Raw genomic sequence first — 14,770 nt, 5'->3', positions numbered from 1 at the left:
GCCCAATGTTTTTTTCTAGATTTTAAAGGAACATCAGTTTCGTTTTATCAATCTTAATGCTGCAGGGTTTATATTGTGTAACTTTCGTTTTCTCAGTTCAATATATAGAACATTGTAAACCATTATAAACATTTAACGTATCTAATTCTAGAATTATCTATTTGTTGCATCTTAGTATTTCATACATAATCACTTGAGGTAATGAGTTTAGCTTTTTGTTTTTAAAACGTTTGAGATATTTTATCATCATTCATATCGTAATTATTTAAATTACTCTGATAGAGCCTATACTTGAGTAGCACCAGAGCCTAATAAAAATAATTTGACAATCTTGATCTTGAGCTATATTAAAGATAGATCTATATTTTTTTTAAATGTAACTCTCGTGTTTTGTACATACAAACGTAATTGATTGATTTTAAAATCTTTATGTTAACATATTTGGAATCGGATACTTTAAAGAAGTGATAGTTTTCGAATGCTGAAAATAATGTTTTTGTCACTTTTTAAAAATACTATCAGTGGCCTTTTGACTGCGGTTGGTATATACATTAGTTTAAAACAAACTGTAACTCTATCAATGGCATATCTGAGTTTTAAATTTATCATAAGCATTACCCATTAATGGCCCCGAGTATGTACTGTACAGTGGATCTTGACTGTTGTTAAATGCATTAAACGTGAAACAATTCCCATACTTTACGTTCGGGACGAACGTAAAATTCCTGAAAAAAATGAAAATGCATAAATCTGTAACAATAAATGCACGAACTGAACAGAGCAATTCAGAATTTATTTAGTGTTTGGATTTTGTTCATTTACATTGGTGTTTTCTAAATCTGTCTTCTCTTCCTTATTTTGTGGGTTTTTTTTGTCTTTGCTTTTTTATGCTTCATTCCTTTTTATTTTATTCGTTTAGTTTTTGTGTGCATATATTATGCTGACGCATGATATTTCATATAGTAATTGTAAGAGCTTCATATGTTACCATTACAACGAGATTCTGCATACATATATACCATTTTTAGATAGTACAAACTTACTTTCAATCAATCGGTTATCATTAAAGGGGCACTGGCTACGAGATATATTAGAAATATGATTTGTTTGTTTGTTCAATCATTGATAAAATGGAAATAATGAAATAATAATTCGCTTTAAGCAGCCAGTATCGTTTAATTTTGTCAAAATAAGCTAAGAAACATTGATGAAATCGACCACGTTGAAAACGTATTCATGTGAATTTCAATGTAACCGTTTACCTAAGGATGGATATCGCATGAATTGTGCGTGTTTGTGAATTGTGCGTGTTCAATTATTTATAGGAAAAGAATGTAAATATTGAAAGTGAAATAAAGGTAAATCAAAAATTAAAATTTCCTTATTCATATACTATCAACTTTTATCAATCTTATAAAATGGTGTTACTTTGAAATAGTTGGGTGTATACTTTAATTAAAACTATTTTTAATATGTCTTTATTAAAGTTTTTTCAATAAATTAGATATCCATAAATGGAATGAAAATTTACTTATTCACAGTTATATTTTCAGCTTGGGAAAGGTTTTATTCTACATGTCCATGCACATTTAGCACGAGGAATGACTTGCTTGATAATATCAGATAACTCGTATTATCATATCATATCAATATTATTCTATTTTAAATAAACAAGTTAAAACGTACTGTGGAGAACATGGCATTCCTCGAAACCTGCATGATACAAGAAAATCTTCTATTTGATGACCGTATGATTTAAGTTCAGATTGGTCCATTTTTGCGGCAATTGTGGCATAACCAAATGTGGCAACCATTTCCTGATCTTCCGTTTTATAGAAAGCCGCTGCGGTGACTGGGTCAGAAAGAGCAGACCATACATTAATGCTATTATTCTTCATCTGTGACATTACATAAGTATCTGAAAAATAAAATCATGGGCAGTTTTAATCTATGAATTTTCAATGATAATGTACTTGTAATGTAATGAACAGAAAAGAAAGCATGACTCATTTATGGCCTCTTATATCAGGTTATTTATATTTGGAAACAAAATGAGTAGCACACAGATAAAATCAAACAATTCTTCATGATATGCACAACGTTTTGATAGAAACTTTTTGTTATGCAATCAATTCTTAGTAAATAGTCATCAAAGGTACCAGGATTATAATTTGATACGCCAGACGCGCGTTTCGTCTACATAAGACTCATCAGTGACGCTCAGATCGAAATAGTACAAAGTTAAAGAGTATTGAGGACCCACATTTACACAAACTTTTGGTGCTTATGTTCATGAAATTTGGAGAAATTATCAACCCTGAAAATGAAGAAAAACTTGAATTAAAATGAAAACAAGTCCCTCGTATAAAAAACCAACACGAGACACTAAAAGGAAATATAACATGAATGTTTCCATTCACACGCGAACAATTATCCTGCCAATGTAACAACCAAAGATACAGTCAACGAAAAAGCCATTATTCGACTAACGTTATACAATGTTATAGTAGCTGAGTCGACAGATTGGTTTAAGATCTTTTAATAAGTGGACTTGGTAGAATGTAAAAGTTACATCGGTACACTCGTAGAAAAGGATTAATTATTTACAAAGTACAGATATAATAGTATTGCCCTCATTTTAATCGAAGTTTATAATATACACATAATTATGATCATCTGTTTGTGTGTGTTGAACAGTGTTGAAGCGTTAATTGTAATTAAATACGTAATGTTATAACAAACAACTGCACATTGGAAAAAACATACATTAATTCTAAAACCAGTTGTCGGCATGACACGGGAGAAGTTCATTTTTATGAGAGTATGATATTAAACTTCTGATGGAACGGATTGTGCTTGATTTTCATATGAAGAAGACACTTTTAGTTTAGTTAAGGTATGATGCTGGCATGTCAGTAACTGATATAGGTCCTTTTGTTTATATATGTCGATCTTTGTCACTTTGCATAGTTTCTTCTGTTATCTATTCCATCATTGGGCTAGAGGTATAGGGGTTGGTTGCAAATTCGCATAACATTTTAAGCGAACGCCGTATTTTTTGCACCTGTCTAAACCTCTGAACTTTGTCTTGTGGGTGTTTGTTTTTAAATTGTGGTTCATGTATATGTTTCAGAGTTAGGAGTGACGTCCATTTTCGCTCAACAAGTATATATTATTAAAAAAAGGGGCGAAAGATACCAGAGTCTCATTCAAACTCATGATCGAGAATAAACTGACAGCGACATGGCTAAAAAAAGAATACAAACAGACACTTTTAGTTTAGTTAAGGTATGATGCTGGCATGTCAGTAACTGATATAGGTCCTTTTGTTTATATATGTCGATCTTTGTCACTTTGCATAGTTTCTTCTGTTATCTATTCCATCATTGGGCTAGAGGTATAGGGGTTGGTTGCAAATTCGCATAACATTTTAAGCGAACGCCGTATTTTTTGCACCTGTCTAAACCTCTGAACTTTGTCTTGTGGGTGTTTGTTTTTAAATTGTGGTTCATGTATATGTTTCAGAGTTAGGAGTGACGTCCATTTTCGCTCAACAAGTATATATTATTAAAAAAAGGGGCGAAAGATACCAGAGTCTCATTCAAACTCATGATCGAGAATAAACTGACAGCGACATGGCTAAAAAAAGAATACAAACAGACAAATAATAGAACACATGACACAACATAGAAAACTAAAAAACTAAGCAAGTTTATTCAGAGCTGTAATATCATTTAGTTGTTTCCTTTTCTGTAAAGTTACTGTTAATAACATGTTGAAAAATTCAAAACGCATAGCGTTTCTTTACAAAGGAATTAATTGCTTAAGCGCAAGTTTTGGCGTTTTGTGGTTATAAAAGCTTTGTTATATCGGATTTTCCTTGCAACTATTGTGATTTAAACGCCTCTGATATGTTTCATGACGACGAAAGGCTCGTTTCGCATACCAAATTATAAGCCCCGTATTTTTGTTCAATTTAAGTAAAAGGTACAAATAACAAAAATACCGAACTCCAAGGATAATTCAAAACAGCAGGCTTTGGTCAAATATTAAAATCAAAAGCTCAACACATTAAAAGGAGGGAAAACAACTGTCATATTCCTGACTTGGTACTTGCGTTTCGATATGTAGAAAACTGTGGATTAAACCTGCTTTTATAACTAGCGTTACTTCTTTCAATTGTATGAAGGTAGCATCATCATGTATTATTTATGAATTTGATACGGAATATTAATCAACAAGTTCTTAGTATCTTCCGATGCAGGTGTTTGTATAGAAAAAAGGACCGGCGTTCTTTTATATAACTCCGGTTAAAAAGAAGAGGGGCATAAGATACCAGAGGGACAGTCGACTCGAATATCAACAATAAACTGACAACGCCATGGCTAAAAAAGAAAAAGAAAAGACAAACAGACTAATAATAGTTCATCATCTTACTACTGGGACAAAGTGTCGTTTTAAGTTTTATAATCTTGTACGATATATCATTATCACCCGACTTGGTTAAAAAAAAAATTGTACTTGTCTATCACTTTCTAAAGATATGTATGTGACTTCTTTCCTATTTATTTTATTATACATATCATATGAAAAGGTATTTAGCCTCAACCAGTCTTTTAGTGCGAAGCCTTCGTTAAGAACAATTAGATATACCTCGTTTGAAGCTTTTCCAATGATCTTCATATATATGATGATAATTCGAGTTGTGTTATCTATGCTTTCAATTTAGATTTAATTATAGAAATTACCTATTCATTATATAATCGAGTCAAAGCAGCATCGTTAATGCAGGAAATATAGCTTGTCGACAAAACGAGATTAACTACAAAATACGTCATGAGAAGGATTTCCTGCAGAATGAAGAAAAAACTAAAAGTATCGTATTATATCAGAATATTGTTAAAAAAATTACCGAAATTAAAAGATCAATTTACCTTGTTCTAATCTAATAAAAGAGTAAAGGAGCTTATCAAAACAAACGAAATCATAAAACAAATGTGACAATACAAAAAAAATGAATGATAAATTGCGAAAAATATGAAAGGGACATTAAAACTCATCAGTCAAAACCAAACTGACAATGCAACTTTTCAATCCAGACGACACATTAAAAAAAGAAATACGGGGGAATACCGTTTGAGTATGTTAGATTTGAAAGTCCACTTATCAGAACCTCAAAAACACAAAGAATTACACAGAATCGTGAATTAAACATTCTAACATAAACCCAATTTGAATATCAGCTATTTTGTGTATATTTCTATTATGTTTGTCTGATTTTTATTATGACTCATAAGAAGTTAAACCTAATTTTTTTGGCAAGATATGCTTTTATTCAAATAACTATGAACTATAAGTCAACGAAAGAATTGATCTTATGTTTTCAAATATCTTTTTTTAATTCATAACAACGCTTAAGTCCATACTTAAAATTTGAATGCAGGATTCATACTTTTTAGACACATTCGTTTTAGTCGTATAATTGGGATCACTTTTGCCCCGTTAACTCTTTGAGTTTGTTGATAACATTTTCCCGATATATTTCAAAATTACCTTAGTGAAATAATTATTCTTAAAATCTATTTGAATGACGTCAATTTTACGTACAGTAAATAGTTATCAAGGGTATTATAATTTAATTAATACACCAGACGCGAGTTTCGTCTACATAAGACTCATCAGTGACGCTCAGATCAAAATAGTTATAAAGCCAAACAAGTACAAAGTTGACGAGCATTGAGGACCAAAAATTCCAAAAAGTTGTGCCAAATACGTCAAAGGTTATCTATTCCTGGGATAAGAACATCCTTAGTTTTTCCAAAACTTCAAAGTTTTGTAACAGGACATTTATTAAAATGACCATATGATTGATATTCATGTCAACACCGAGGTGCTGACTACTGGGCTAGTGATACCCTCGAGAACGAAACGACCACCAGCAGTGACATCGACCCAGAGGTGTAAATAAAATGTCAATCTATAGCAAAATTTTTAGTCATATTTCTATAATTGATCAGTTTATTAATGCAGATGCACATTGCAGGTCAAGAAAAATTATTATATAAAATAAAGCTATTTAAATTTCAGTAAAAAAATCTGTTGTTCTTTAAATTATTGTGTGGAATGAAAAAATAGTTATCTTATTTTGTTTCCATTTTAATCATTTGTTAAACCATTCAAGCATTTATCAATTTGAAACATTAGTTTCCTAATTTATATATAGCATTAATGTCAAATGTATGAAGTTGAAAAGTCAATAATAATAATTTATTATTAACACATAAAGTACGCCCAAGGGGTTTTGAGAGTATAGTTTGTTTCATGACTTTTCAATGTACACACTAAATTGTAATTTGTCTGATACATGCGTTAGCCTCAAAGGCAGAATAAAGATCAAAAGGAACAACCACTCAATCTCCATATGTACTTAGAAAATCGAGTAAAACCTATTTCTTTGCAAACCGAAAAGCTCTAGGTAAATGTAAAAATCTTGTTTTTTTTCATATAACTTTTGATTATGAGAAGTCATTTAAACGCAATGCTTAATAAATACATATAGAAATGGGATTTTAGAAAAAACAATGACAATTATTAAGATTGTATACAATGATATGTTTCGGCTGGTTTTTTTTTTAAAGTAATGTAAAACATTCTCCGTTAACAAATCAAATGCAATGACGATGTTCAAAATACTTCATATACTTTTAATGTAGTACATTGCTTCATCTCTGCTTTTTCTTACATGTTAAATTGAAGATGTAGATCCTAGTGTTTGGCAGCAAAGGAGAATTTACAATTACTGGTCAAATATATTAACACAAATACGGTATGAATTATGTAATTATCCGGCTAAATACAAAATAGCCAACTTGATGTTGCCGTTGTGTTTCAATATTGTTTACATAGATAGTTTAGTAATGAACGTATGTTTTTATTATTATTCTTTATTTGCCTGTCTGAAATCAGTGACAATCCCAGTTATTATTCGTTTTTAGTTAACAATTTTATGTTGTTGTTGTTGTTGTTGTTGTTTTGTTACAGTAAATTTGCAAGCAATTGTACAGTCGATAAAAATTAAATATTTTGGGATTTCTACAGGGACAACGGCTTTAAGACTTTAAGACAGGTAAGACTATATATTAGTAAAGGTACATGTGAAAATTCTGGTAGAAACGATGGGTTTTTCGATGTTTATTAAAAAAAAATTATTGCTGCTCTGTGACAATTTTGATCGATTTACCCGGAATCCCACCCTTCTAAGAAAATCTTTTGGGTGCATATGTCGTTTTTATTATTTTATTGACTCTTATGTTTAAATTACACAAACTTGAAGCAGAAAAGTTATAAAGAGTTCATCAAAATTTTCATCAAGCAACTTGTTATTTTTTCGAATGTCGGAGCCCTGTTTGACAGTCTCCAAAATGACCAAAACATTATAAAACTGTACAGTTCCGTTCCCACACTGTGTTTTACATTGGATCGTAAAAAGTATGCTACCCTCACAAGCAGGAATCATTTCAGATACATGTGTTGCGTTTTATTGTATAAAATTTTTATGTTCGTTTAAGTCTGGCTAATCAGAACATAACAACTCATAAGTGCAGGAACATAGAACATTACGAATCATAGACAGGTTGGAAGAGAGTCCGGAACCGACGTACTAACTGTTTATATTGGGAAATATTTAGTTATGGATTTCAAAGTAAGAGATGGGAGATGACCAACAATTTTAACTTAAATTCTCTCTCATTAACCTTCTCAATTAATGTACTAAGCTTACACCGAGAAACGCATTGTCAATCGTATTTACTATACAATAAACATTTCATTGTTTTAATTAATTTGATATTGTTTTGTATGAAATAATAGTTGGTAATGATCTACCTTGGTATTACCTCTACTCTATGACTAAATATAACTAAAACACAAATATAAATTTGCCGACAGCCCGTCGAACGTGATAGACGCCGTATTTAATTTGTATCTCAAATAATTTCCAGCAGTACACATTTAAAAAATTATTAAAACATATATATTTGTACAATATTTCAAATATCAATGTACCCACAGTGTATTCGCTTAAATTGTTAATGTTTACCCTTCATAGATAGTCAAGGCCGTCCAGGAAAAACCAACAATCGTTCACATGATATATGAATATGAATGGAAACCTGTATCCGTGCCAATGCTCGAGCCTATCTCCGGATATAAGTGGCGGACCACACTTTTAATTAGCAAATACATATACGAATAGAAAATCAAAAAAACAACTTTAATTGCAATCAGCAATTAAATATAAAGGAGCTTACTATGTTCTGACTTCTGATTGGTCAATTTTGTCATGCCTTATGAATATTTATGAAAAAGTAACGACACTACAATATTTTCCCGCTTTACTATACGAACTGAATAATTCAAATCTAAATTTTCCAATGAAATTACTAAACAAATCAACAAATAACGATATCTTCAATATTTATTTAACTGGTCATCGGGAAGAGACGGGTTAATATCAACATATTATTTGAAACCAGTAAATAAAGTGAATTAAGTGAATTAAGTGAATTTCAGCAAAAAAAAAATATTTGTTTTCTCATTACAAATTTTATTTATTACACAATAAGTTATTATTTTAGGATATGGTACAAAAATCAACCCAAAAAATCGATTCAGTTTGGGGCCCAGATGACCTTTAAAATGTTTATATCATTGAAAAAGTTCCAAATTATCTCCCTTTGGTGCAAAAAAGACCATTTTTTGGCATTTAAATTGAAATATCTTTTTTTAACTCATCGGTGACCTATATTTTTTTATTATTGTTTTCAAATGAGCTGTACACAAACTAAATAATTGTAAAATTTAAACGATTTCTGTAATCAATGCTCTTCAAGTTTGTACTTGTTTGGTTTTATAAATATTTTGATTTGAGCGTCACTGATGAGTCTTATGTAGACGAAACGCGCGTCTAGCGTACTTTATTATAATCCTGGTACCTTTGATAACTATTAAGTTATTTTTTTATTTCGATATTACCTCTATTTCTCCTATTAGTTCAACAGAAAAAAAGGACTTTTACAAAAAGTATCCTTTCGGAGGCAGATTGTGAGCTTAAATAAACGGTGACCTCATTTTTTTATTTCATTTTTCTTTTAAGAATATGATAACGATAGCAAAATCCTATATCACTAAAAAAATGATTTATACCCGCGAGCCCCCTTAAGTATACCACTGAAGATATCAATGAAGTTTCGTGTTGAAACATTTTCCAGTCATTTAAAATCCTTTTTCTTTACCAAACTTTTGTATGGTATTTAAGTGGAATCATTGTTCCTTATTTCCGATGATTTCATGAGCTCTTGTAAACGTTCCAATGATTGATTCATTTTCATTGTTTTTCTCAATCCGAACCTTATTTCTTTTATCAAATTTGCCTTCAAACATTGAACTGATGTAACAATTCTGGGGTGGTGTTCTCGAAAGTATCCTAAGATTCGTCCTAAGACACATCTTAGACCAATTTGAAGATGGACTTAGGATTAACTTATGACACTCTAAGGTTGTGTCTCGAAGCTATCTCAGACGAATCTCATGTTAGGACGTCCTAAGCATATCCTAAGTCGAAATTTTAAATTGTTGAAGAAATTTTTTGATAAAACATTTATTAATGACGAAATTATTTAATAAAATTGTTTACGAATTTTATAATAACATGTACAGAATTAAATGCATAATTACCAATGTAATTTTATCAAAAAGGATTGTTACTTAACCTGGAAAACAATTTGTTTTGAAATGAGAATTTAATTTGTAGTGTAATCGTATCGTGAAACACGAAGTTCAAAGTTTAAAATCATGCACAATTTCTTTATTGACGAGTTAATAACCGATGGTGCGTTTCATTTCGTGTTCATTTTCACGTAAAATAATGATCAAAAAGCGAAATTCAAACGTTGGTATGCTAGGATGAAGATAGGATGCTCTTAAGACACCTTATTGGGTGTCCTAAAGTTAGTACGAAAAATAAGATATATCCTAAGTTAAGAGAGCTTCGAGAACACGACTCAGGACAAAGACTTGTCATAAGATAGACTTAGGACACGTCCTAATCCTAAGATAGCTTCGAGAACACCACCCCTGGATTTTATAGATCGATCTTTCGTCATGTCAGACTAGCAACAGTTGATTGAGGTACATTTTTCTTGTGAAAATGGAACGGCTAACTCTTCCAGACGCACGAGTGCATGGCCTGTTTTTGATATCATTCATGTTGCTAAATCTACGATTTACTTTTTAGTATATAGTGGATGCTGGAAACTTGGTAAAAAGTAAAGTAACAAAAATACCGAACTCGGATAGGAAATTCAAAGACGAAAAATCCATAAAAGCTCAACCACATCAAACGAATAGATAACTGTCATGATTCTGACAATATGGTGACAACAATATGTGACAAAAATAACCCGATATATTTTTAGGTAAAAAGTTAAAAATAGGTTAATCCTTTTTCCCTGTTTTTGTCAGGATATTGTTTTTCTTGAACTATGTTTCTGATAGCTCCTTTGCAATTTTCCCAGAACTTCTTTAACAATTATTTCAATTAGTTTAAAGTATGTCCTTTAAATTGAACAAAGATTAATAAGTTTTATATAGTTGGCTAAATTTTACTAAAAAGGTTGAAACAAATATCGTTGATTTCTTCTAAATCTTCAAATCTGTCCTGCTATGAATCTAAATTCTTTCTGAACTAATTCACCGCCAGTAAACAACTTTCGTTAGAAATTCAACAATTGCACAGCGCATTTTTTCTTCTAAATATTTTAATTTTAGCGTTCGTAATGAAGCGCTTTTTGCTCATCAATTCCTAAATTATTATTTTCATTTCAAATCCGGTCAAACATTTTTTCACCAAAACTTGATGGATATAAACTCATGACCACACCAAAGCGAATGTGTTTGTTCCCGGTTTCTATTCTTTTTTGTTCCATTTTATCTTTCTTCTTGGGACTTTTAGGTCTTCCACTATTCCGTGGAAAGACCTATTGGTTTTGTTTTGATAATTGTTTTTTTAATATTTTTTTTTTCTTCAACTTAATTTTTTTTTGTGCTGTATTTTTTGTTTCAAAAGATGTTGCTTTTTTTGTAAATGATATCATACAGTCTATACGCTTCTAAAGGGACCATGTGTAACCGAACATTTTTCTTTGTAAGAGTTATCTCCCCAAACACTGTTTTTCTTGTAATGAGATATCCTGTGCAACCGTAAAAGAAGGCGACAATTTTTTTTTAAAATCATGTAAATTGCTAGTTATATTCTCAGGAAGTTACGTTTTATTTCGACCAAAGCGTTACGAAGACTCAATATGAGAGTTATTCCCCCTTATGTTTTTGAAATAAGTGATTTGTATTTGTAATCTGTAAACCTTAAGTGGTAGAGACCTATTGTTTTGATATGGGGTACTTGGTTCACTAAAAGAAAAATTAGGTCAATGTCAAAGGTCAAGGTCATGTTCTTAATTTTGATTTTGGCTTGATATTTCTTTTTATCAGAAGCCTTATAAGAGATCGACAAAATATTCGACATGTCGTTACACATCAGTTTTCGTAAACGGGTACCTTGACAGAAAAATGAGAGAATTCTCCCATAACTAGCTGCTTGGTGATATACCTCATTAACCATGTATAGTAGATACCTATGGTCTTTTGATTTAAGGACCTTAGTTTATGACCTTGGAATTTAAGTTAAAGTCATATGTAAATTTGATGTTCTAGACCTTTGTTTTAATGTTATTTTTATAAAGGATAGAGCCATGTGACTTCTTGCATTAGGTTGCAAGCCATATGACCTTGAAAAGGCCAACCAGAAGTGACCTTGTGTGAAGCGGAAGTAACTTTTTTTTGTGCTTATTTAAAGTTGAAGTATATACATATATTTTTGAAATCAGTGTCCAGTAAACTAACATAATATACAGGAAGTAATTTTTTTCAAACATGAAGTAACAAATTATCACCCTTATTTTAACCTTAAATGTATAGAAACCATATATTGTTGGAACCAGCTCACAGTTAGCTATCATCTGACACTGGAAATGACATTCTAAAATCGATTTTTATATTTTCATTTCAAAATACATGTTCTTAAATATGGAAAGACCTTCAATTGTTTTATGAAGAATTGGTTTTTAATTATATGTGTTTCCGTTTCACTTCTTTTATCTTTTTTTACTTATAACTTTTGAAAGAAATTGTTTTATCGACTTAGTTTTAAAAGTTCTGAATCGTTTGTCAAAAGTGATTGGTGGATTAAAAGAACAGAAACAACAGCAATAGCAAACGTTTGTGTTTTATTTTCTGATGGGTTTTTTTCAAACCATCTTCGATGCTTCATAATGATAACACATCATAACACAAGTTTCGATTTAAAGTAGTAGATTACTATCTTGACACTAATATCTCATCAAATCATACTTAATGGCGTAGCATGGTCAATATCACTTATTCTAATTTACTTCTAAATAATCATCTAATTCCTACATGACTAAATTTGTTTACTAATTAAACATTTGAAAATCATAATATGGATTTCCCTAGAAAAGCAAATAAAGGAACAGCGAATTTGTATTTATTGTAATCTACAGAAATTGTTCTATGTAAATATATTCAGAGAAAAAAACTTTCAATACTTTTTTTTTTTATCAATTTTAGGTTTATGGTTAACTCAAAACTTTTCTATTAACCGATTAAACTGTCATCAAGTACAAAAACTATGCTAATTGTTTGGTACAATTACAGTAATATATAGCCTATTTATAACTGATAAGTCAAATCCAGGGCATGGTTCATTTATAAGTGAATATGTACAATTCCTAAATGTTTAATTAAACTTTATTCTTCTTACTCTAATTTTTTATCCAGAGGCAGATACGTTTATATTGACAAGTATTTCGTGTTTTAATTACACCAAATGTTTCGGAAATTTATAAGTGAATTTGTGAGATCCGTAAATGTTAAGTGTACTGTATTCTTTTCACTTGACAACTGTATCTTGTCATATACTTTTATATAGACAAGTACTAAAAAAATGTTTTAAAAAAATGTTTCCGTATAAAAGTTTGCAAGGCGTTTATTTTTTGTTTTTATATTGATTAACATAAATTCACCATAGATACACATATTAAAATTAGTAGTACCAGTTTCTTCCTTACACATGACTTATCAGTCACTCTAAAATAAAGAAAGTGAAAAAATACAAATAAAACGCAACCTACTCATAATGTAGCGAATACATAATATTTTGAAAAAAAATCAAAGTTTTGTTTACATTTAATTTGTTATCAAATTACTCAGTATTATTTGTAGTAATTTATATATTAAGTACAAAACTGGCAATATATTTTAATGCAAATATCAAAATATGATCATACGATGTTTATACTAGTTGGGTATTTTTGATATTATACATATAGCCCATAGATAGATATAATGCTTTGTTATTATATTTACTGTGTGAAACTCTAGTGTTTTGACATTTTAACAATATTGAATATAAATAAGAATTTATCGTATATCAATGTTTAAATATATTGGATACATGAATACTAGGGCCTTAAGTAGTGTACAAAAAACTAAAATCACAAAAATACTAAACTCCGAGGAAAATTCCCTAATCAAATGTCAAAATCAAAAGATTAAACACATCAAACGAATGGACAACTGTCATATACCTGACTTGGTACAGGCGTTTCTTAAAACTTTATGCCATATTTTTTTTTTATATAAGTCTCTAGACGGAAATCAAAATAAAAAATGTACAGATGGATATTATTTAAACACTTTCGACAAAATTATAAAAAAAATTAAAAAATGTAACAATGATGTTGGAAAATTTAAATATTTTTTTCTAATGATTTTATTTTTAAAAATTGAACGCACATGTATATATTTATATTTATCATATATTTAGTACAAAATACAGCTATTTTGTTTATCTAATAAAGGTTCTTTTTTCCAGTCTGTATCACCTACCCTGTATGGCATACCCCGTATCGCATGGCTAAACCCGTATCGCATACCCCGTATCGCATGGTTAAATCCGTATCGCATACCTTTTTTTTTTTTTTTTTTTAAACTAAAGTCAGTTTATTTTGGTTTTTTTTGCTCAAGAATTTTTTTTCTAACAATTGGTCAATTTTTTGAATGACGTCATATTTGGTATGAAACGTCACGAACATCAAGTTTTCATATTGTATGTGACGTCACGAACATCAAGTTTTTACAAAAAAAAATTGTCACACTAAATGCAACTATAAAAAATACAAAACACTCAAATATATACAAAAATAAACAAAATATTTTCAAAACAACAGATTGTAAGGTAACCTAGGTGTTTCGTATAAATAATTGAGCAGTTATTTTAAAGCTTTGAAACAAGACAAAAGCAGAACTGAAGGTAACCCATTGCTATGGATCAGAAAACAGTTCATATAATATAAAACTCTTCTGTTGAAATATATGATAAAGCGTATAATACATGGCAAAATCCGTATCACATGCCGTATCACCCTCGACCAATATCATCCCTCGGGCCTAAAGGCCCTCGGGCTGATATTGATGTCTCTGGATGATACGACATATGATACGGATTTTGCCATGTATTATTCTCTATGTATACATACATTTTTACATGTAAGTTCATTATATTTGAGTCTTTCATTTTCATGATTTTATTCTTAATAAATAACTCTTACATGCGTTTGGATAAAGTAATGGAAAT

General features: G+C 30.2%; 1 protein-coding gene across 1 annotated transcript in view; it reads right to left on the bottom strand.

The window, feature by feature from the left end:
* Positions 1–14,770, bottom strand: part of LOC134715594 (amiloride-sensitive sodium channel subunit alpha-like) — a 30,299-nt gene that overhangs the window by 11,455 nt on the left and 4,074 nt on the right. The window contains exons 2-3 of the mRNA XM_063577868.1: positions 1,687–1,918; positions 619–725 (exon numbers count right to left, since the gene is read on the bottom strand). Coding sequence (XP_063433938.1) covers positions 619–725; positions 1,687–1,918 — 339 coding nt within the window. The remainder of the gene's footprint in view (positions 1–618; positions 726–1,686; positions 1,919–14,770) is intronic.

This window comes from Mytilus trossulus, chromosome 4, assembly GCF_036588685.1.
Source record: "Mytilus trossulus isolate FHL-02 chromosome 4, PNRI_Mtr1.1.1.hap1, whole genome shotgun sequence".
NCBI lineage: Eukaryota > Metazoa > Mollusca > Bivalvia > Mytilida > Mytilidae > Mytilus > Mytilus trossulus.
Note: the sequence above shows the minus strand (reverse complement) of the source record. Positions and strands in the feature narration are given on the sequence as shown.